General features: G+C 42.4%; 1 protein-coding gene across 11 annotated transcripts in view; it reads left to right on the top strand.

Annotated features, from left to right (window-relative positions):
* The first annotated feature begins 8,132 nt into the window (after window positions 1-8,132).
* Window positions 8,133-25,103, top strand: part of magi1b (membrane associated guanylate kinase, WW and PDZ domain containing 1b) — a 141,311-nt gene continuing 124,340 nt past the window's right edge. For 7 of the 11 annotated variants that reach the window (XM_063474584.1, XM_063474581.1, XM_063474582.1 and 4 more), the window contains exon 1: window positions 8,133-8,966. In XM_063474584.1, the coding sequence (XP_063330654.1) occupies window positions 8,657-8,966 (310 nt within the window). In that variant the 5' untranslated portion in view covers window positions 8,133-8,656. The remainder of the gene's footprint in view (window positions 8,967-25,103) is intronic. The other 4 variants (XM_063474585.1, XM_063474583.1, XM_063474592.1 and 1 more) reach the window with 1 other exon arrangement.

Below are 25,103 nucleotides of genomic sequence, written 5' to 3'. Positions count from 1 at the left end.
AAACTTGGCATATCTCAGCTTGGTGTGCTGTGCGTCCTTAAAATCTGGGGAAAGCAGACAATTGGAGATAAAAGTCATGTTCTTAAGAAACTGGAAATATCCAGCACAGACCTGACACAGGACCTGAGCGATACATCTGGCCGCTGATCCCAAATGATCCCAAACACACTGCCAGTGGTGTAAAAGCATACCTGGATAAAACACACTCACAATGGAACGCCATCAGTCATAGACTAATCTCCCCACACCCCGGACCTCTACATTACTAAAGCAGTGGGATCATCTTGACAGAGAACAGAACAAAAGGCAGCCAACATCCATTAAGAGCTATGGAATGTCCTTTAAGAAACCTGGAAAACTATTCCTGAAGGCTAGTTAAAGAAATGACACAAAACCTTGTCCAAAAGACTCAAGTTTGTGGTGAAGATTAAAGCTGGTCGTACCAAATACTGACTTTCAGGCCCAAAAATAGAACAGTAACTACTCTGTCTGCTGTGTTCCTGTATGTTTGAACCTATTTCAATACATCTCTGCCCCTAGTACCCATTTTCCCAGCAAAATATAAAGAAATGAGGGGTTGCTTGACTTTTGCACAGCACAGTATATTAAATAGATACTGGAGCAAATATAGAAAATAAAGAATAAAAAGTATAAAGATAAAAGTCCACATAACAATAAATATTTCCCCTTTTTCCCATTTTGGTTGCATGTGAAGCCTTGTGAGATTTTTACGTTTGTAATGCACATTTCATTTACATGAGCTGATACCACATAGCCTCCACGAAAATATTCCTTCATGTTGCGCTCGCAGGGAATCAGTTACTTTAAACTAATTCCACTGATTCTCTGGGCAGCCTTCTTCAGCTGGGATAATTAGAAACATGCCGCTGCACAGAGTAGACAGCAACAAAAGAGGCAGAGGAATAGCACAAGAGAAGGAGGTGGAGGAGAGCAAATGCCATCTCATGTGGCCTGGCCAAGCGGCTTTAAGTAATCACATCTGAAATCAGGAGGAAACACAAAACAGTTGCTAAAGGCAAGAGAGGGGGAGCATCGAGGGCAAGCTGGGAGGGACTCATATGGTCCTAATGTGAATTATCCATCTGTGAATACAGCACACTTCTCCACTCACAACCCCCTTAATCAGCCTTTTTCCTTCACGAATTCTTCTGTATTTTATTGGGCTTAGAAACATACCACAGGAGAACACAGGATATCAAAGCTAGTTGATAGACACGTAGTTCCTCCCGGTTGTGCTTCACCCATCAGCACATTCACAATTTCAAGTAGAGAGTATCAGCAGCCTGTACAGCTGGGCTCTGACCCTAAAATGTCCACTTAAGTTCCTTCTGTTTTATTCTAGACAGTGTGGTTGCTGTGCTGGGATCTGTAGCAGAGCACTAAGAAAAACCTTGTTCTGTGCTGACTTTATGTTGTTTTGAATTATTCAGTTATGCTTTAACACGGCACACGTGATCTGACCCAGTCATATCCAGCTCATCATCGCATATCATCATCAACGCTCCCACGCTTTTATGTTGCGCTTTTCTTCTATCTTTATTTCTTTCATTTATTCCTTTTCCTTTTTGTCTTCGGGATCATTATTGTATGAGTTTGCATGTGAATGAGAATCATACTGTAACATCCTCTGTGTTGCTGCTAAGGTTATAAAAAGAAAAAACCCTGTATAACTGCAGACTGTTTTCCATTTAACATTTGAAGGACATGCTTAGTTTCAGAACAGAAAGGTTTGCATACTGTTTTGAAGCTCAGTAGTTCTCCACTCATACCCTAATGGTGGGGGAAATAATACTGAATACTGAACAAAAATCCTGAAAAAACATATTACATGAAAGTTATAAATTGATTTGCATGTCATTAAGTAAAATAAGTGCTTGATCCCCAAGCAAAAACAATGCTTGGAAACTCGAAACTTTAACTACCTCGACAAATTTTCTACAGAATTGAGGTCTGCAGACTGGGCAGGCCACTCCATAACCTTATTGTGCTTCTTCTTTAGCTATTGCTTTGTTGCCTTGGTGGCATGTTTTGGGTCTTTGTCATGTTGGAAGACCCATCCACGACCTATCCTCATTGTTTTTGGCTAAGAGAAGGAGGCTCTTGTCCAAGATTCAATCCGCTGAAGTCATCCTGTACCCTTAGCAGAAAAACAGCCTCAAAGCATAATGCTTCCACTGCCATGCTTGACTGTGGGGATGGTGTTCTTTATGTCATACTCAGCATTTGTCTTTCTCCAAATACAGCGAGTCGAGTTGATGCCAAAGAGTCTCATTTTGGTTTCATCTGACCACAGCATTTCCTACCAAGCTTTCTCTAATTAATTTAGATGTTCACTAACAAACTTTAAAAGGGTGCTGCAAGAGTTCAATCCATTACAGCGTAGTGTTACTAGTGGTGTTCTTGGTGACCACGGTGCTGACTGCCTTTAGATCGTTAGCCCCTCCCATGTAGTTTTGGGCTTTGATCATCCTTACTACATGACAAGACAAGATCTTACATGGAGCTCAGACTGAGGGTGTCTGATGGTCATTTTATGTTTATTTCATTTCTGAATATTTGCACCAACATTCTTGCTGATGGTCTTGTAGGTTATCCAGCCTTGTGCAGGTCTACAATATTGTACCCGGCATCCTTTGACATCTCATTGGTCTTGCCCATGATGGTAGAGAGGTTGTAATGGAAGAAATTGATTCTGTGGACACATAATAAGTTTAGATCAGGATTATTTGATTGGTTGATTGATTGATTGAGCCTGTGTGTCACATGGGCACAAATCTTCGGGATCAGATACTTATTTCACTCTCTCCATTAAAATAAAACTGCCATAAAAAATAGACTGTTCATTTCTTTGGAAGTGGGTGAACTTAGGATTTTGTAACAGCTCAAATTAAGTCCAATGTCTATTGTGGAACTGTGATTGCTAACATTAAATTAAAGCTAACACCAAAAATTCACTGTTACCAAACACAACTGCGAGTAGCATCAGTGACAGCCTTTACAGTCTGGATAATGTCAATAAAATAAAACCATATGTGCACTGGCACAGAACATATACTTTCTTTTTCTAAATGAGAAATGTCAGCGCAACAAGCAGAACTTCTTAATTTGAAGTAAATGCACCAATGTCCTGGTCTGGCCTGGTTAAATGTAGTCAGTCCCCCTTCATAAGGTCCTGAAAATACAGATAAAAAAAAGAAAAAGATACTTAACTCTGCTCAGCTGCCAGTCCAAAAAAGGAGATGATCCTCTCTGGGTTCCGACTGACAGGACGAGCTTTGGAGGGCAATACAGAGTGCTACTGACATGATGACCCATATGGCATACGTCTGAAGGCATCATCAAAGCAGGCAGTAGTAGTGTTTAGCAAGTTAACAATAGCTGGAGGTTCTTATATTCAGGGTGTCCAAGAGTAAAACTCATTTGTAGACCTGAGCGTGCCGAGGTGTATTTGTTGTAGCGACAAAACAAACACACCTTCCAACTGAATTATCTCCTTTAGAGCGATGCATATTCGAAACCCAGATGGGCTTAAATGCAACCGTTCCTGCATCCAAATACAATTATGCACACAAGAAATTTAAAGACGACGTTTTCCTGCAGGTATTAAAAACACTGGTTGGAAGCCTGGGCTATTCCTATATCAAAGTGACGCTTGAGCCAAACATTCGCAGCATCCAGATCCAGCCTGTGTTTTATTTCTTGGGATCACAGCCAACTTTGAGAATGTGCTGACGTTTATTTAGGCTCCTTAATATGCTGAATGTGGACAATTTACTCATTCCTCTCCTGTCTGGCCCTTAGTAAAAAAAGAGCTCAATTTAGAGTGCATTTTAGTACAGTAGAGCTCCAGCACAGCACAGCTTACAGTAACTATTCCAAGTAACTCATTAGTCTCTGTACTGACTCCCCAGCCTCTTCCCCTCCTGTCACCAGCTTTGATATGACAGCTCTCTGCAGCCCCGTTGATAATCTGTTGGCCTTTTTGTGCTGAGCCATTCATCCTTAATCTTCCAGGGCAACACTGAGCTTTGCAGCTCTGCTTTAGTTAAAAGTAGGATTGCGCTCTTTTTCTCTCACTCACTCCCTCTCGGCCTGCCTCGCTCTCCGTCTCTCTCGCTTTGCCATCAACGCTTTGTGGCTATTATGATGAATGAGGCATTATCAGAGCACGGAGGTAAAACAGATTAAAGTGACATCTAAAGCAGAAAAATGATCCTCCTCATTTGCAGAGCCCGTTAAGTGATGAGCACAGAAAGGTCGCAGGGCAGCTATGACGTGACCTGAGCAAAGCCCGTTTGTTATACAATGCTGGGAGTTGCTCAGTGGGTTCGACTATGATGCGGTGATGTAGACCTCAGGGAAGGTTTGCACGGTTTTCGTGAATTATGAGTGATGCAGATGTGCAAACTTGTACATCAGTACACAATCAGCTCAGATATACACAAGCATGTGCTGCTAGGTTTCCATCCCCCAAACCTCATTTTCTTCCTCTTGGCATGTATCACGGGTGGGGAACTCCAGGCCACAAGGGCTGGTGTCCCGCAGGTTTTAGATCTCACCCTGGGTCAACACACCTGAATCAAATGATTAGTTCATTACCAGCCTCTGGAGAACTTCAAGACATGTTGAGGATGTAATTTAGCCATTTAAATCAGCTGTGTTGGATGAAGGACACATCTAAAACCTGCAGGACACCGACCGTTGAGGCCTGGAGTTCCCCCACCCCTAGCATAGAGGATGGTGCACAGATGAATCCATCCCTCAAAACAGAAAACAGGTTCAAAAAACCTTTACAGACTTAGGATTTTGAGATCATGCTAACCCATTAGAGATCCTAAGAATGAAAAAGAAATGTGGAGTTCTGTTAAATATTTATATGGAGTTCATTCACATACACAAAGTGTGCAAAGATAGCAAAATCATTAAAGATTGAGATGTTGAATGTCAGAGGGAAAGCTGTTGGAAATTTTCAAATCAAAGGAAGCTTTGAGGTACGAGATGTACCAGAGAAGAGAAGCCGCTTACAGGAAGGAATGTGTTGAAAGGTCGCGTGGTGGGCCCCGTCAGATTATACACTCCACTCTGTTTCTACAGCTGTGGCGGCCATTGTTAAGTTAAAGCATTTTTTTCTCTCTTTCTCTCCTGCTTGTTAATGTTAATAGAGATATAAACAACAGCGATATGACAGCAACTTTCCTCCTTTTACTTGCTAATCTGTCACCTTTTATTGCTGGTTTTGTTTCAAAGTTCTATCCAAAGACTTACATTGTTTCTGCCTACATTATGCAATCATCTGGGATTGAAACTTCTGCTGAATTACAACAGGGGCAGCCTCCGTGTCCACGATGCATGTGTCACATTACACAACTTAAAATCAGAAGTGATGGATGGCTCGGCCGCCGTGCACACGATGAAAGCTACTAATAGTGGAGGTCTGCCACAGAGCGGTCCCAAAGTCATCTGAGCACAGCTGTCAAATTTGAAGGGTGCTTTATTACTGTTGGCCATTAAGCGCGAGCTGCCGTTACTTGTCAGCGGTATCGCTAAGCTCATCACGCAGAGTGAATGAATACGGTGGCTAATAATAGTTTATGACACGCAAACCATTCTTATCTGTGTCTTCTTCTTTAAATGCTGTCATAACAAGGGGGCACAACGGCAGAGTGCGAGCGTACGCAAGTGCTGTTTTAATGAGAGCTCTCAGTGACAAGGTAATAACTTTTATAAATAACTCCACAGAATCTGCACATAATCAGCAGGTTTGTGTTACATGTGTGAAACTGGACGTGTTATAGAACTTATAATGCATGGTTGCAAAATGACAAACGTGAGAATGGCTGTCTGACTGCGTAGGGATACCGAAACAATGACTGTGATGCCACCAATGGTTTGTGGCTTGTTCGTGTTTGCGAGCGAGTGAAAGGCTGAGAGAACGTGGCAGTCAAATATAGAGAGGCTGCAAAAGCTAAGGAAGAAGATGTTGACATATACAGAGTGATGGATGTGTGGAAAGGGAATAGGAAATTTTGGGCCCGTGGCACTGTGTCTGCCTCTGTCGATCTGATTTGGGTGACACTGTGTGACAGGAAGCTGGCAGAGGATCTGGCTGACCCCCACGGAGGTCACATTAGAAGTTACTGGCACATATACACATGCAGACACAAACATACATACATAAACCCAGTCACCACCACTTAAACTTCTTTTAACCCTTTAGCATCCTCCTTCTTACTGGACTTCAGGCAGACGTGACCTCAGAGTTAACCCTGACTTCATGAATAGAACTTCCATGAACCAACCCTACTCCATTTTCCTGGAGGCCAACGGGCCAACCAATCACCTACTGTGGCAGGTCAGGGATGTTTCCAAAGTTTTTCTTTGTACATCAGCTGCTTTTCCCTCATGTTCGGTTCAGTCATTGCACCTGACCCTATCCAGGGGAACGATTTATTGTTTGTTTGTTTGTTAAGCCATTTAACATTGGGCTAAAGGGTTGAACCAGTGTTTTGTCAGCAGAGCGTAGTGTGTTCTTAAAAAAACTGAAGAAGACGGTCAAATCGAAGACAAAAGAAGAAGTGCTATCCTCTATCCTCTCCTATTCTAAGTTCATCAGCACCACTAAAAGAATAAGCGTGTCTCTCAGGAAAAGGACAAACTTTTTGTTTCTTGTACTACATAATAGCTTACCTCTGGTTAATGCATTTTTTATGGCATAGTTAGCAATGCAATGTTAGGGCTGTTTAGTTTAATGGTGCACTGCGGATAAATGAAGGCGTTCATAATTTATGACACTTGGGCCCTGTGTCATGTTTTAAGTACTTTTTCCATATTAATGTTTGTTGTTCATCACTTGCTTGCAAAGAGAATTTCCCCTGGAAACTGACCTGCACTGAACTGAACAAATATTAATTGTGCATTTCATGTATGAGCAGCTAATAATGGATGAAGATGAAGGAAAGCTACAGTTTGAGCTATATAAGTGCATTTACTATTTCCCCGTCCCATCCAGGCCACTAGTTTTCTCTCTCTTTTTTTTATCTGCTGGGACTAAGAGTGCTTTACTGTTATTTTTAGGTTGGAAAAAAAGTTCATCTGCTGCTCCCAAGGTGAGAAGCCCGGCATATGTGATTCCATTAGGCAGTCTATCTATATATGTCCATCTCCATTATTATTTTTAAGCATCTCTCAGATTCTTAGATGTGGTTGCCAACAAGTATTTGTGTTTAACAAAAACAGTAGCTAGGGATACAACTAAGTATGTAAATAGTACCATCTCAGGCGTAAAGAGATTGCATAAGCAGAGAGGGGAGGTTTCAGCCAAACATTAAAACATGGTTTGACACCTGTCTAACCTGAAATACAAGAATTCCAGACGTATGTATGATCACAGGGTTAACCCCTGACTCACTGTGTTATGAAATAAGCATTTCAGTCAGATTCATTATATCAAAGCTCGATGGATACACCACATTCTATAATTTTACCAGGAAGCGCACTTTAATTTAATTTGAACCGACTGAAATAAACAAACTGACACCAGGCTCTAATTTAGGGAAAGCCAAAAACCTCTTTCTCCCTACAGCAGCACGCATGCGCTCTTTGTAGCGCTGCGTTCAAATACCCTTTTTGGAGTCTGACATTCGGTACTCGAAGTTATTTTGACAGCACTTCAACTCACCGTGACCATGTTGATACTGTAAATACTAATGTTGTAAATCACGCAGAGAGGGCTTTAAAGAAAACACGTGAAGGGTGATTTTGTCAGTCTGTGCCCGATGATAAATTATTTAAATCGCGTACTTGAGACCACAGTGAAGTGTCAATTTAGGCGCTACGTTAGGTTACAGTTGTGATTTAAAGGTGTCGAACATTATTACTACAGAGCATTACACACACTCTACCATATTTATATAAGTTCCATCATAATTACATATAAGTTAAATGTAAATTTCAAACTACAACCAAGCTGAAACACTGGGAAATGACCTGTAGTATCTGTGGTTTATGAACGAGTGAAGAGTTCGCACAGGTTATTCACGTGACCTCTTCGTGAACGCATAAAAATCCGACAGCACCTGAACGCAGCACGGACAGCAACACATCCCCAGCACCAGAGTGGGAATGATTTTCAGCTCCACGCACCAGAGCGACGTACCTGGTTAAAGGAGTTCTGGGCTTAGTCGACCGTGGATAAAGTGAGCTCTGTGGATACGGACAGAGGAGGAGTGCAGTCTCTTTTAGCCGGAAGAGAGGAAGGAAAACCTTTAAAAGTGAGTTTTAAAAACAACCGAGAGGATTTAAGAAGTGGACGCGAGCCGTGAGTGGGAGCGTGGCAGATGTAGGATGACAACAGTAAAGGAGGATTAAACCGGAGGGGATGTTAAGAAAAGTGATGAGAAGAATAACCGCACAGCAAGGAGTGATTTCAGCGCAGGCAGGAATGGCTTGATTCGGGACCTGTACTGTCAGAGGCGCTCATGTTTCTGTGGGAGAGAAAGAAAGTTTTCTGCGCGTCCCTCGGATACAAGTCTACTTTTTAACGAGCAGGAGAGAGAAAGGGACTGCTGTGACTGTGTCCCCCCCATCCCGGTGGCAGAGTCCGGCCGGCTTGGCGTCGGCTCGTGAACTGTTCGCAATGTCCAAACCCGCGCTGAAGAAGAACCACTGGACCTCCAGGGTGAACGAGGTCTCCGTGTCCAAAGATGCCCGCGGTGAGCTCAACGTGCCGCTGCGTGGCGGCGCGGAGAACGGAGAGTTCGCCTACATTGGACCGCTGAACCACAATGCGGTGGTGTACAAAAGTGGGAAACTGGGTGAAGGGGAGCTGCTGCTCGAAGTGGAGAATCTCTCGATTTCGGGATTACCCCTGTACGACATATACACCGTGATAAAGAACTGCAAAGGACCCGTCAGGTTTAAAACTGTCAGGCAAGGTAAGACAAAAGGTGAGGGTGCAAAACTCCTGCGCTTTTATTGGTGTTCGTTTAACGGGTTTTGTGCCAAGTTTGATTTCTTGCTTGCTGTTTTTTAAACAGCTTCATCTAAATGGAAACTTTTGAGTCATTGAGGTTAATCTTCAATTGAAATAAGCCCATAGAACTTTACAATGAGTACTAAAACTTGAGGAAGTTGTGACATTTAATAGCTGCGGAACCGTTTAAGGTCACGTTTAATTGGCAGATTTGTGAATGGCTTTTTCTTTTTTTTAAGTTGAAGTAGCCGGGCCTGGTTTTCTCCCTAACAGGGAATGCCACCTGTCTGGTTCAGGGACATGGAAACCCCACAGGCTTCACACACGTTGTTTATTCAGCTTTCCTTTGTGTTTTCTGACTTTCCCAGCTGTTGAGGAAGCACAAATGGTGAAGAAAGTCCAAAATATTGCGTACATTCCAACCTACTGGAGAATTACATCCAGCACCAGGAGCAGTAATGCTTAGAGGTGCTACTTTAAATTCATTTAGGTTGTTGTAGTTCTAGTAAGTTGGGGGGCAGGTGAAACAGACCCATAAAGCAGATCAGCTCAGTTTAAATGTAAAAGTCTGGCAGACTGGCCTCGGCCTTCTTAAGATGTGTGTGTTTCCTATACTTTACCTGATGACTTCTCAAACAGGCTCGACAGGGAGCACTTCTTTTAACACCTAACAGGAAAGGGAACATCAGGCACCTTACAAAAAGGCGAGCATCCGGCCAGTGTGGCTGCTCTAGCCTTCGGTTTATGGTCATCTTGACTCAGCGGGGCTGGGAGGTTTGACACTGAGCCGCTCTGACAGGCTCCCAGCGTGGCAACGCAAACCTCTGGAGGGATGCTCGGGAGTCAGCCCGGGACACACAGAGACTTCTTTTAGACATGGACAAAAGAGCAACAACTCTTTTCAAGGACGACTTCACATGTAGATAACCTGTGAAGGCCGCCGGCCGTGCTGGTGGGTCTGCTTTGAGGTTGCTTTGGTAAAGGTGTAGCTTTTCTCATTCATTTCAGGACAGTCCTCCGATCATCATCATGCACTGTTCTTAAGGTGTGGTGCTCTGTTGTTGCGCGACATCTTTTATTATAAAGGAAACCTAGTACTGAATATTTGAACATCCTCTAAGAGACGGCGAGCAGAGGCCTTATTTTAACAATGCTAAAGGCCACTGCTACCCCTGGGTGCTCAGATTTATTTACAATAGCGTGCTCCGAGAGCAGATTTTCATTTTAAACAAATGCTGCTCAATCATATTCCACCGATTAGTTCCTCCCTTCAGACTGAGGTTTGGCTATCAAGTCAAATTAACTGTGAGTGGTAATGTTTGAAGTGAGACTTTAAAGTTTTGGTCTTTAAATTTAGAAATGTGTCTTTGAAATTTTGCATCTTTATTGTGGCACAGATGATCTACTTTATTTATTTAGGCAGGGATATCAAACTGATATTATGTTGTGGACCACATAAAGCCTGTTTTTGATCTCACATGGGCCAGACCAGTGAAAGTGTCCTCTCTGCCACTATACAGAAGTTTAACTACACATTTAAAGAAGAAGTGCTATTTCAACAGTGTGGCCACGGGGGAGGTCTTTCTTAATATGTTAAGCTGTAAAACTAAATAAAGTCAATTAAAACTCCAAAAGTTCCCTTTCCAAAGCCATCCATTGAGCTGTATTGGAGTGTTTGCTGGCCTAATTCTGGCTCCTGGACCATATTTTTGACGCTCCAGATTTTAAGGTCTTGTTTTCACTTACCAGCTAAATTATACCTGTGTTCAGGTTGGAGGTGGGCGGGTAGCTTTGCTGGTGACTCCAAAACATCACAGAATTCTGTTGGCTTGACTTCACAGCAGCCATTTTAAGCTGTTGAGTGTTATTTATATAATTAACAATGTCTCTGTTCAAATAAAGTTTTTATAGTTCACACCCATGCTTTCCCTTCTGTGTCGTGTCCAAATGACTCGTTTAAGAAGGCCTTAAGTAATACAAGAACAGCGAGAGGAGAAGAAGTCGTCGATCATTCTCAGTCTGTGTATTCTCACACAGTCTAAAGTGGGGTCGAAAGGTAAAATATGGCAGCTGATGTGCTGACTAACACCCCGATTTCTTTTTTGTGGTGAAATTCTAGGCCTGACTGTCTCGCAGTGTGACTGCTGCTTGAACCCAGTAACCAACTAGATAGAAATAAGCCATGAAATCACATGCCGATTAATGCCAACAGTGGCGCCGCTGTGAACAAGCAAAAACAAACTGAAATGGATTGTCAAACGCGCGTAAACAAAATGTTTGGGATTCCAGCAAAGAAGCAAATCTAGTCGAGCTGTAGCAGCAGAAGCCTCGCTACCATGCGTCGCTCTGCTGAGGGCGCGGAATAGAAAGGAAAAGTGGAGGAACTGATGCGACTGGTGCCCGTGTTTTTTCAGTAGTTTGTCTGTGGAGTGTTAGGCTTTAAGATCTTTCCTTCCTGTAAACAGGAAGTAACTGGTCAGTTTTTTTAATCACTTTCTAGGGAATCACCTGCACAAGCCCAGACCCGTTCTCTCCAGTTTGTAATGATTTATTAGGATAGGAAGGAGATTCTGTTCTCACTTCGGGCTAATCAGAACACACACCCCCCCCCCCCCCCCCCCCCCCCACATCCCTTTTTCGTTTTCTTCATTCATCTGGGAATGTCGGGTATCACTGCTGTACAACGTCACATGATCAGACTCCATTTCAAGTTTTTAATAATTCACGCTGTCAGGGAATTTCCCCTCCCTAATCAGCCTTAATTGAGAAAATATGCTTGGCAACAAGGGCCATCTGTAAAATCTAAGTCACCTAATTTTACCCGGAGCTTGTGCCATTTTCTCACTTTAATCAAGCGAGATGTGAGGAGAGGTACTGCTTCGTTGTCTTGGCTCGCTGATACACTCACACTTTCATGTTGACTGCCAGCTCTATAAAGAGGGGGGGGGGGGGTAGGGTTTCCAATACTGAATACTGTGTTGTCTGGACTTTCTATAGACCTGTGAGCATGCAAGGGCATTTCTAGTCTGAGCTGATAAGGAGCTGCAACCAGCTCCACTGCTGAGTTTTTTATGTTATGTTTGCTTTGGGTATCGGTGAGAAAGGAAAACACACACACACTGCAGAAGACACACCCTTAGAACCGCTGCTGAGGCCAAACCATTGGATGTCCACTTAAGTGTGTACTGAAACTGCGGGAGAATAACTGGATTATGTAATTAGGGACTATCACAAACATGGACATGCAGCAAGCAGCTGATGACTCTGTCACAATGCAGTTTAATGCTCACACTCACACAGATGTACTGCAGTGACAGAGTGCTGTGTTTGAAAGCAAGCATGCACATTATAAAAAAAGACTTCTCCAGCTGATCAACCCTGGAACTTCTTTATGGCTAATCTTCCTAAGAAGATGACTGTCTGCTCCACATATGCAAACAAACTATGGATGATACACACATGCTTATAGGAACACACAATCACATCAGAGAGGCTTTGAGATGGGACCAGATTAATGTTGTGCCCGCGCTGGTGTTAGTACTTAAGCTGGACGCTTTAACAATACTGTATATGATCTACAGTTGGGATTGTATTTAGGCTTAAAGTTGAGGGTGGATGAAGTGTATACTGATAATCGTAGTTGTGTTATGCCAAGAAGTGTAGCCAGTGACGATCCTCAGAAGTGTTTGTAATGCAAGTGACTGTTAATGTTTGTTTTCTGGACATGACCAATGGCACAGTGGCCCAGAGTTCATGGGTTTCCCCAGGCAGGAGTTATGCTGTGTGTGTGTGTGTGTGTGTGTGTGTGTGGGTTCCTTTTAGTCAGCACGTGACCGCACAATCACACACACAAGAAATAAGATTGGATTCCTCTTCACCAGCCATCTTGCTACCTGACTAATCAGGAAACTCCAGTCTTACAGCTTCGCAGCAGTGTATTTCTTTCCAAGCTTCATTATATCATAGAGCTGCCCGTGATGGACGAGGCCTTACTAGCTATAAATTTCTGGAAGCAGAAAATATTCCGCCCTCCATTCGTATGGAGGCGCGAGCTGTTAACTACAACTCTCGTGCTCAAATTTACAACACTGTGTCACTGCATTAACTCCAGACACCCTGTGTGTGTGTGCGTGTGTGTGTGTGTGTGTGCACGCACAAGTGTTTCTGGCAGGGATCGCATATGGATGTTTATTTCCTCTCTCTCAGCAGGGTGTTGAACAACCCTCTTTGCCCACACCCGTTTTCTACTTTTGTATTCTCTCCTGATGGCTTGGAGCGACTTCATTTCCTCCCTTATAGCGTGCTGTAGGGAATTTCAGCATTAATTTCAGGATCTTTGTATTTGCTCAAATGTGTGTGCAGGTGAGGGCGAAAAGGAGACTATGAGAGGAGTCGTGTGTGTACAGTGTAAGCATCTTGCACACTTTGAGTTTGCTCAGCTTGATCTCTACATTTAGACGCACTGGAGGAACACTCCTTCACCAGCTAAATGGACCATGAAATGCTGTCTCACTTAAGCAGCGCTTTTTATAATCCCACCAAGAGGGGCACGTATGTATGCATGTGCCATATTCTCTCTGGTTTGCAGTCTGTTGTATTGACAATGAATGGGCATTGGTCACACTTGGCATTTGCAGTTACACAGCCTGTCAGGAAAAGAGAAAAGGCAACTAATTAATGGAAGTTCAGTAGGGTGGGAGAGGAAGTTATCTTTGAAGACCGCCCTGATCCACCCTTCTCAAATGTACAGTAGAGATAGGGGGGAAAAGTTCCCGAAACCTTTAAACAAAGGTGACGTCAGGAGCGTTGGGTCTTTTAAGCTTTAGTTGACTGCCTTATGACGTGTCCTTTGCACAGGAAATGGAAACTTTTAGGCAGAGTTGTGACTTTTGTAGCTATTATTTAGGAAGTAGGTGAAGAGCTCACTCAGTTCCTCCAGGATACTAGTCTAACTCCAAACCAGTTCTAACAAACCAGTCAACTTGCTCTTTTTTTCAGTGGTTTCTGCTTGATAGTTTGTAACAGAGTCATTTGTCAAACCATGAAATAATGAGCTGCTCATGAGTTTCATAACACACACTGAAGGGGAAAGCCACAGGCTTAATATTGTGCTGCTTTGGTTCAGTGAAGTAACTCTTGACCTAGTCAAAGTGTGGGATGAGTTGACAAATCTGCCCAAAAGCTCTTTACCAATTCTCCCAATACCTGGTTAGCATAATCCATCATCAGAGTAGGTGAACATCTTCATAAAATACTTTCTTTGTGGAGTGCACGGGGTACGAGCCTGACCCATATGACTTTTAAGAATGATACCGATATTTTGGTGATTTTAAAAATCTGATATATGAGCTGATTTTTTTTTTTTTTTTTTTTGCTTTCTGTCAGAGACATGAAGCACAAACTGTTTTTCCTAACATATGTCATCATTATGTATATTTATTTATGAGTTATTAAAAATATTACAACAATGCAGTTTAAAAATAGTTTTTCAGTTTTATTGTCACAACACGTTGTTTATTTACACTTGTGATGTGTTGCCAATAGGGGCGTTGCTGAGCGCCTACAGGTAGACAAACTATACAACATCAACACTCATAACTTGCTTGATGGGTGTTTCTCCCATCTCTTCTTTACCTTTTTACAAAAAAAGTCACATATTGGTGGTTGTAAAGGGTGATACTAATACTCTGATTCTGCTATTATATCAATATGGTTCAAGCTGAGCGTTAAAATTTGTATTTTTTTTTTTTTAAATTGCAGATTTTTAGTGTCTGGACTGATGGGTGAAAACGTCCGTAAATTTAAGACTGCTTAGCCTTACAGAATCTGCCTTTTTGCTAGAGCTCAACCAGCACCAGGTTTTAAAGAAAAAAAATTATCATGTTGATAAATGGGTCCATTAAATTTGTTTGTAACAATGAATTATCTAAGCTAGTTGACTCTGCTCAGCTGTCATGCTACTCTGCATGTGCTGCATACAGTCTGGAGTATTGCATTGTAAACTATGGCAATTTGGTTTGTGACCTGTGTGACGGCATCATGTGTCTTTCTTTTTCTGCACCGTGTTCCATTAAATAAGACGTTTTATTACGGTTGCATAAATGAAGCATATGTGTATGTATGCATGTGCTTATGTACGCACGTACACACACGTGTGTGTGTGTGTGTGTGTGTGTGTATACGTGTGTGTGTGTACATGTGTACATACGTGTGTGTGTGTGTGTATATATTTATGTATATTATCTAAACTTTGTACCAAGATTCCAACTTTGTCACATCAGTTCTGTTTTTTTTGTTGTTGTTTATGTCAGGAATTCGATAATATGCGAACGTGTGTGTGTGTGTGTGTCTGTTTGCATCCCCATCTGTGTGTTTGTGTGCCACATTGGCTGACATGGCCAAGTATTTCTGTCAGCTTTGCTGCTGTAAAGCTCAGATGAGATGTGGTTATGCCTCCAGCTGGCATAACTAGGAAGCGAAATGACGAGATCGGTAGTGGCTGTGAGCATTATTAATATGGCTGAGACTAGTCCTAGAAGCAAGTTGATGTACCCACAAAAAATGCTGGGTGACTCTTGAAAAGTTGGTTTTATAACTTGTTTTAAATCAACAGAGACTGTATGATTTTACGTTGGGGCTCTGTAACTTTTCTTTCTCACATTAAACTTCTTGAGCTACTTAAGGAGTTAATTATTGTCATTAAAGCGAATCATCAGCTTGTTATCGTTGTAGTTGTGGTTGCACCGAGAATGTCTGTCCTTTACCTCTCAGGCTCCTGTAAAGGTCCTTTCCCTCCCCAATCTGTTTCCTCTTTTCTTTACCTTTAATTACACTATGGTTGAAGCTGTGGGGTCCGTTTACACAAATCCCATTAAAGTCAAGTCTTTGGGAAGCTTACTCACGCACATTCACATGCACACGTAGACAAAAGAAGGGGGTATAAACAGTTTAAGGAATGGTCCAGCCCTGATTAAGGGGATTTAGACATGAGTTTGTCTGTTTGGCCACGGCTGTGAGCACGCATCCATGCTCACAGCCCTAAAGTCTTAGTGTTCCTGAACTAGGACTTACATGACACACAACGCTTCTCAAAGCTTCTGCCTTTTTGGTCATCTTACCTGCCTCCATTCCCCTCCTTTGCTCTCTTTATCTTTTCCTTCTCAAGCCTTAATTTCTTCTCCCTCCCTACTTATTGTCATCTGAATGTGGGAATTGTGGGGCTTAATAATGAGCAGACCGTTATGACAGACATCCCCTCCCCAAGCCTAACCCTTTATTTTTTTTATTTATTTATTTTTTCTGTTGAAGTATCCTAATGAAAAGAGAAGTTGAACAGGCCATTTTTCAGTAGTTGCAGATGGTAGCATATGGAAAAGCATTCAGGAGTGTCTCATGTGGCTAGAAGTCACTGGGATGTGAGAATGTGATGGATCGTGGCAAAAAAGACGAAGATTTAATTCAGTGGTTTATAGCTGGAGAAGGTTGTCTTAGCAGCTGACCTGGCTTTTGTCTTGAGCTAACAAAACCGACCTAAAAGCATCTGAAGCTCACTAACTCATACCTAATATCTTGAATGTGAAGAATAATGCAGTGAATTTGAAATTTCTTTTAAACAAGCAACTTTTTGTCAAGAAAACTACCTAATAACATGTGCTTTCGCAACCCAAAAACATTTGTACATCCCGCTGTTTTCCTTTGAACATGCAGAGTTAAGAAGATGCAGACAGTCCCATCTGAAATTGTGTGACCGTGACAGGTGCTGAAGCAGCCTTGATTAGAAAAGCATGTGGCTCCTACAATTAGCTGGAAACTTTCAAGACGCCAAGTGGATTTGATAATTTTTATTATGGTGGGGTAGCTCTGATGTTCAGCAATAACCAGCAGCAAACTTCCTGAGCAGCTAGCAGCCAAGTGACGCCGTCCTCTAACTATCACAACTATCTGCTTTCTTCTGGTTGGATTGTGTGATTGCATCGGCTGTGCTTGTGTATCCCCCTAAAGCAGTGCATTCACGGCATGACTCAGTCACTTCAGAAGCAAGTGAAACTCAAGTTTCTGGTATTTTTAATGCCCTTACAGCATTACACATGCTGGGTGACTGCATTTAATCACAATTCAAAATGTAAGTTTTACCTTTAACATTTGAACACGTATATTTTCACAATGTCTTTCTCATGTCTTTCTCCTCTTCCACCACTGGTCTCTTTTCTCCTTGTTCATTTCCACCTCATCCTCTTCCTCCCCACCTCAGACTTATTCTTCTGAGTTGAAGTCGGTGCTCTAACACAGCGGTCACCAACCCCCAGGCCACATTTGGTACCGGGCCGTGAGAGTTGAGGCTCAGGTGTGAAATTTATGGTTTTCAGGGTTTTTATCGGTTTTTATTGTTATTTTTTTTATTGTTAACTCTGTTTCCCTGGGTCTTTTCCTGTGTGTTATGAATAAATCTTCTTTTTTTTGGTACAGGTACTGGTTTTATTTTGTTGTATTTATCTGCAACACCTTAAAGGCTGGTCCATGAAAATATTGTCGGACATAAACCGGTCCGTGGTGCAAAAAAGTTTGGGGACCGCTGCTCTAACACAATAAAACATGCTTATGTATTCCCAATATTTTTGCAGTTACTTTTTCTCAGCCAATTAGACATGTAGCCCTCCCTACTCTGATCTCCAGATGGCTGACAACAAGTCAGCTAAACAGCAGCACATCATGCCAGCTAATAAGGGGCTTGAATGACCTGAAGTCAGACTCTCACTCTGATAAACAGTTCGATTACATTCTCACATCATATGAGAGTTTAAGTGTCCGAGTCCAACAATGTTAGAGCCGCTGGAAAGAAAGTTTTAGTAGTGTGACTAACATCAGCTAACGCCAGCTACCAGCAGCTAAAACAGCTGCACTTCCCAGCAGAAAACTTCAGGATATTCTCAATAACTCACTTAGTATCACTGTTATTGGACAGAAGTTAACTTCAGTTACTTATCAGTTTATACTGGACTCCTATCACAACGTTTTATAGCCTCATCCAGAGTACATAGATGTGGACACCCGGCATATTGACAATGTAGACATATTTACAGCTGAGGTAAACAGCGAAGTGAAAGCCTGCATGCAATACAGATTAACGGTGGCCAGAGATGAATGTCCTACAGCAGCCACCATAGCTAGGATTATGCACTTGAATTTGAATATAGGGGTCCTGTGGCTCAATACGTATCAACAGAACCATCAAACACTTCAGTGAAACTATTCATGAACTGATATTTAGAAATACTACTGAATTTCTAAATATCAGTAAGTAGGCAGACTACTAATGTCTAGAACAGTTCTGAAACAATGTGTTTTTGAACCATTTAGAGATATTTTAAAGTCTCACTAAAACTTAATGAGCTCAGATGGAATTGCATGCAGCGCTGACCCAGATGAGCTCACTTTGTTTCAGTTAAAAGGCCTCAATTTGAGTAGTTAAACTGACTTTTTAATTATTTATGTATTTTTTTGTAGTTCTGGGAATTCTTTTGTATAATTTTGACTTGTTAAAGTCTCACTGTAATTTGCCCGCTACATGCAGAGAAAAACTAACAAGGTGGAAGGTCTAATAAACCTTTTTGACTCTGTGCGATCTTGAGTAAACCAGGCACAAAACACTGATGAGGGTCACGCAACTAACAATTTATCATCCAAACAGCTAATGTCTGTCTAAGGACTCCTGTTCACCCTGTGGTCATAGCAAGTGTGGTTTCGTTTGTGATTATACAAATAATTTGCAGATAGCATCTGATCTGATTCTGAGTGATTGGGCACGGCCTTGAAAGCACAGTACAGCTCTGGGACAGGCTGGCTCCTTTGGTTGTCTTTGTGTCGCTGGGCACCGTAGCAGCACAAAGTTATGCTGAACATTTCTGTGTGTGATAGTGGAACATAAAGGTCAGTAATTCATATGGACCCTTAAAGGTCAGTACACAATATGGTAGGAAAGCTACGTTATAAAGTCTTTGTCCTCCACTTTCTTCAACAGGCCTGCTCAGGCAGTGAGTAAAATTGTAACAGCTTAATGATGGCATCTTAATTAGACAAGCGGAGACTAATTAGCAAAGACAGGAAAAGGATTGAGTCTTAATTAAGAGGTTACTGGTGTCCATCTACTTTCACTGCTGTCGTCATCAGTTACAGATGTTAACGTCTGAAACGTCTGTTTATTTGAGAACTCCACCACCCTCTATACGCGTGCGTCTAACTTCAGATGTTCCTTACGATCGTGACAGATGTAGGAATTAGAAGTTTAAGGCTAGTATTGTAGCACTTTATATGCAAACTTAAAAACCTTTACAATTATGATAATCCACTTATTTAAAGACAGAGTGCACATCTTTGCCATGACTTTCTCTTTTCTTTTTCTCCGTAGTTCCTGTGTGCATTTGACTCAGTTAAATCTTAAGGTAGATTTTGCACTACCTCCCAAAGCAGGTGTAATATGGATTCATCACAGCATTCTGACACAACTTGAGCTTACCAACACGCTGTTTGATATGGAATTGGTTACTTTACACGTATCAGTGAAACATCAGGCAAACATATGCAACAGGTTGTTTTGCTTTAGTCGGCAAAAGTTATTTTGGTCAGGCTCAGTCTCCACTTTATGTTATGAGCTGGGTGAAGGGCGGACCCAACATGCAAAACTTGCAAAAAAAAATACACGACTACATCCTGGTTCATAAGCAGTGTTGGGGAGTAACGGAATACATGTACCGCCGTTACGTATTTAGAATACAAAATATGAGTAACTGTATTCCGTTACAGTTACCGTTTAAAAAGGTGGTATTCAGAATACAGTTACTTTGTTGAAATAAATGGATTACACGGCGGTACTTTCCTGTTTCATATTGTCGCGGGTCAGGACTGTTTGGGTTTGTTTGACAGCTACGCTCTGTTGTTCCAGGCGGCAGCGTTACGGTTGCCATGGTTACAGGGTGATGCTCTCTCTCTCTGCGTGTTTCCTGGGTGAGAGAGCGCTTTTTTGTTGTTGTTGTTGTGCTAAGCTAAAAGGCAGAATGCTACAGGCATGGCCCTAAAGAATGTAGCCTGATGGGCAGTGTAGTCCGTGCTGCAGCGAGAATGGACAGCCATACCCGTTATGTGTCTGTGAGCGAGGGAGGAAGAGAAAGGAAAGTCCGAGCTGTCACGGAGCAAAAACGGGAGCTGGAAGCATGTAAATATAATAATAACCACTGCAGCCAAGAAGAGTGCCTGACGAGCCCATTTGTAAGTACGCTATTAAGACTCAACTGTACACTGTGTTCGTGTTTTCCTCCGGAAAAAATAAGTTCCGTTGGAGCAGCCTTTCAACGCCTCTCTCTGTCTCTCGCTAGCAAAGTTGACCCAGACAACAAAGTAAAGCTAGTTTTCAGCTACGAGCCCGACACAGAACCCACCGTATTAGCCAGATGTCCCTTTACTACGGTTCGGAGCCGCGGACCTTCAGTAACAGTAATAAATCACAGCAATAGTACATTCACGTAGTTGTAAACAGCATGATAATATATTAAGTAATCCAAAGTATTCAGAATACGTTACCCTCATTGAGTAACGTAACGGAATACGTTACAGAATACATTTTGGGGCATGTATTCGGTATTCTGTAATGGAATACATTTTAAAAGTAACCTTCCCAACACTGTTCATAAGGTACAGAATACTGGAGTTAAAAGTTAAAAAAAAAGAAAGAAAGTAGTATTTAAAGTATAATGGGTTCATGCAGCAAAAATAAGTCACCCCAGGCATGCCTTTAACAAATGCACGATGACCGCTAAGTTAAGTCCTTGCAACTGCAAGGTCAGTAAAAACTGCAGAGGATTACTTAAAATGTATTTTGTATTGATTAACTTTTTTTATGTTTCATTCCATCTTATATAGACTAACATATAGGCTTCACACCATCCACTACTCGTGTTACTGGCTTTGTTTCCTTTCCTACACTGCACTGAACAAATACTGACATAAGCTTTGTTTTACTGCTCAGATTTGAATATAGACTTTACTGAAACAATGTAGACTCATTGAAAACAGGCTGTAAACTTTTGTAGTTGTAACTGAAGTAAAATGCAGGCATCACAAGCTAACAACTTGTCTTTACTAGAGACTGCATTATCAAATTGGGGCAGAGCTGTGTGTACGTGTGTGTGTGTTCATGGCATCTAAATTTGTCACTTAACTCTCTGAAATCAAATCTCCCACTGCAGTGTTACATTTGTACATGCCCATATTGTGGGTTCTTAGAAAACTAGAAAAAAACGGGCAGATGTGATGGTATGCCGAGTGTCCAGTGGTGTGCACTGCATCGAGCCTTATCAGATACCCATACACATAAATGGTAACATAAACCTGTGTTATCATGCCTGTATGTTCAGTTTACATTCTTGTCGCTAAGTAATGACCCATTACTACTTTTTCTGTGGGGTGAAATTCATACACTTGCATAAACATACATGAAAATAATTACACACAACTTTTATTTTCTGCTTAATAAATGGACATCATTAACTTTGCATGAGCGCCCCCCCCCCCCCCCCCCCCCCCCCCCTCCAGTTTCCCCGTGCTCTGCGGTGTGCAGGAATGCAGTGTTTACATAGCTAGGCCTGGCCCATATCAGTAACTTGGTCTCTCAGGTGTCTGCTGTGTGTCAGTAGCAGTTATTTTACAGGCCACAGTATAGTCAGTACTCCAGCCAATGCTGCTGCACATTGACCAAATGTCACCGATCTTCTGAATTAATAGAAAGATTCCACATTAATAGCATTTGTTGTTGCAGAAAAATTTGTGGCCCGTTTAAAAGAAGGGGAATAAAAACTTTTAGCGCGTTGATAAATGTGTGCCTTCAGCGTAAATATTCGTACAAATGTGACGCGTATTCTTGCAGAAAACCCATAAAAACGAGTCTATGCGCTGTGAGTGAGTGCCATACGCACTGCTGAACAGAATTTATCTTTCTCACCACTCCTGGAAGTGACTCTTCCTGAGCCAGCTGCATCATTGTAACAGCAATGTGCAGCATCAGCATGCTTTTTTAATATGTCTCTTTGAGATCCCCAGCCCTTCCTCCTCCCTCTGTGATGTTCCCAATGAATGCACCTTGCCGTGAACTGCTGTGAAATGACAGTTCCTATACTGGTGATGTATTGCACCAATCTGTTTAACACATTGAGAATCACCATTTTCTTAAAAAACTCATTGGCACAAATGGGGGGAAGATTGCTGGTGAGCACTTGAAGGCCCTTCATGTCCTCATGCTCTACTGGGCTCCAGAGCTCATAAATTAGACAAGAAATCTAATTTCCCTGTGGGGCTCTTGGGTCTGAGTGCACGCAGACACACTGTTTCTTTTCAGGGGTAGTTGATTTCTATTCTTCTTGATGTAAATGGGCTGATAAGAGGACAGTTGGAACTGGATTGTGGCCTAGTTGCGTGCTGAGTCACTGTGGACAAGTAGTACACGCTTTCTGTCACATTGAGTGGAGTCAACGTTTTGGAGTCGACTTCTCACAATTGGGGACAGTGTTACTGGGAGAGTTTATTACAAGTGTTGAACTGCGTTAGTCTCAAGTCTCTTGAGGGTCAAAGAAGGTGCCAAACACACATTTGAACAATGTTATCATAGCAAAGCCATTACCTTGCTTATCATGACAAGCAAGGTGTTCGCCGTATATGGCATTGTCATGCCGCCTGTGAGCGTGTGAGGTGTATTTAATGCATGAGAGCCAATAAAGACAAACTGAAGAGTTCTACTGCTATTTGGAGTGTAACTCGCAGCATCAACTCATGGATTAAATAAAACCTGTTAGAAAAAACATTCCACTTTAAAAGTAGCTGCCAGCTGCATTCAGTGTTTTTCTGCTCTTTTATATATGCTGGCCAATAAAGATAAAAGTCCCCAGAGCAGAACAAGGACTACTGTCAGCTGCTGTCCAAGAGGGTAGAGTTGGAGGCCGTCTGACTCTAAGCGAAGAGAGTCCGGAGATATCAAAGACAGTCACAACAGCAAACCTGGCCAGTGAGCCAAGGAAGTTAGAAAAGGGCTGGGTCTAGCCAGTTAGTTGTGACTGAACTGTCAAAATAAGAGCAAGGGAGTTGTCCACTAGCAAAGTGATAGCAGATGGCGTCATTCTTTTGGATAGCTTGAAAATATAAAGGCAAAATGAGCTGCTAGATACCCTTTGAGACTGGTAAAATACCACAGCGACCTGCCTAACTCATCGATAGGGCACTGTTTCACAGTACATGAAACATTCGGAAGGGGTGTGTTTATAAAAGCTGCCAACTGCCTGACACTGCTAATTACAGGGCTTTCATCTGAAACCTGACACATGCCATGAGTTTGTTTTATTTTTTTCTTTGGCTGATGATAATGAAATGATGTGACTCACAGGTTGGTTTTTATTCAGATTGTTTTCCTGAACAGATAAAAGATTAGCCACAGTACACGTCAAGACTGAGCATTCAGAACATTCTCCTTGCATAACTTTCCCTTTTTTTATGTCTCAATTTTATCTCTGCATTTTTTTTTTTTTTTCGACGACAATATCCGTTTGAGAGTTCAAAATAAAATGCCTCGTACGAAGGTTTATAGGCTACAGTTTGAGCTTATTCCCCTATACCTAAATGAAAGACACAGCACCAGACCTGTCTGAAATCAACGTGAGCTCTCACATTTTCAAGACTCCGCCTGTGCTGCCGGAGCGTTGGTGTGTTTTATTAGTGTCACGCACCCGACAGCCAGTTCATTGTCCTTTTGGTAGGAATGGTTGGAATCTTATACAGCCAGTCGGGGCTGTTTTCTCTGTTCATCATCAGCCTCTCTGACTTGCTGTTAGTTAACAGCAGAGGGACAGGCTTGTGTCAGACATTAAGTTCAGTACAGAGCTATTTGGGCAATGGGGGTGAAGCTAAATGGAAGAAAGTGGTAGGAACAGGATAAGTGAACGCTAGTCTATAAGACGGACTAGAAGTTATTCTCAGTAAGGATTCAGTTTGTAAGCAGCATCCTGAACTAGTTTTTCATCAGTGAGCAAAACTGAGAAAACAATTCCAATTTTAAACTGCCCCGAGGGGTGGTGTGTGTGTGGTGTGTAATATGTTGCCGTTGTTCCTGTAGCTGAGCTAGTTGGACAGGTTGGAGTGAAACTGCGGCATACCTGTGCGGCACCTGTCAGCAGGTGCTCCGTCACAGAAGCCTCATAAGAGCGAGATAAAGACTAGAAAGACTGCTACGCTTCCTGGAAATGTGGCCACGCCTAGATACGTCCCTGTTTTCACCCCGGCCTCCCTCCACAGCATGTTATCATGCTGGGGAATGCAAATTCCTGCGGGCAGTCAAACCGCGCCGGGCGTGATATTTGAATTGTCGTAGTTTAAAGTGTAAGCGTCACATGTTCACTGTGGACGGCACTTAAATGAGGCCGACGTGGCTTTAGCCTTGGTTAAAATGCCACTCTCCAGCCCTCTTCGTCCCCTCCACTTTTATCCCAGCTGCTCATCTGAACAGGGTAAACATGACGTCCGAGGTGATTGGTGTCAGGTGACCTTTAGGTTGCCCTGGCAACGGGGTCCCGAATTCCAAGGCTCCGGTCATCTCCGGGGGCATGGCTAATTTGCTAAATAAAATCTTCCCGGACACACACAGGGCCTTGGAAAAGCGGTAGATAAACAGTGGTGGGGAGAGCGAGAAGCTTTTAGTCTGATGATGTTGCAGGCAGATAACTTTGTTTGGCTGCCTGAATATGGACAGAGCACATTCCTGCCATATCTCTTCACAGACAGCAGGGTACAAGAGCCTGTGCACATCTGGCTGGAGTTGGGTCTTAGACACTCTGTTGTTTTGTGGACATTTGTGTTATTTTTTTAAACAGAAGCACATTAACGCCAGTAGAGATGGCCTACTGGGTGAAGTTTTCAGGTTCTGAGCTTATGAATGGTCTGTTTTGGGTTAAGTACTCAGTTCTTTGGGGTGGGCTGACTGATATTCTCAGAGGGGAACCTGAATGTGCCAGACATCACCAAAATTGGAATTTTCCACTGAGGTGTCAGTGCATTCTGTTTCCTAATGAAATGGCTATTC

The sequence above is a fragment of the Pelmatolapia mariae genome, linkage group LG5 (assembly GCF_036321145.2).
Source record: "Pelmatolapia mariae isolate MD_Pm_ZW linkage group LG5, Pm_UMD_F_2, whole genome shotgun sequence".
NCBI classification, from domain to species: Eukaryota; Metazoa; Chordata; class Actinopteri; order Cichliformes; family Cichlidae; genus Pelmatolapia; species Pelmatolapia mariae.
This window is presented reverse-complemented; position numbering and strand designations above follow the sequence as displayed.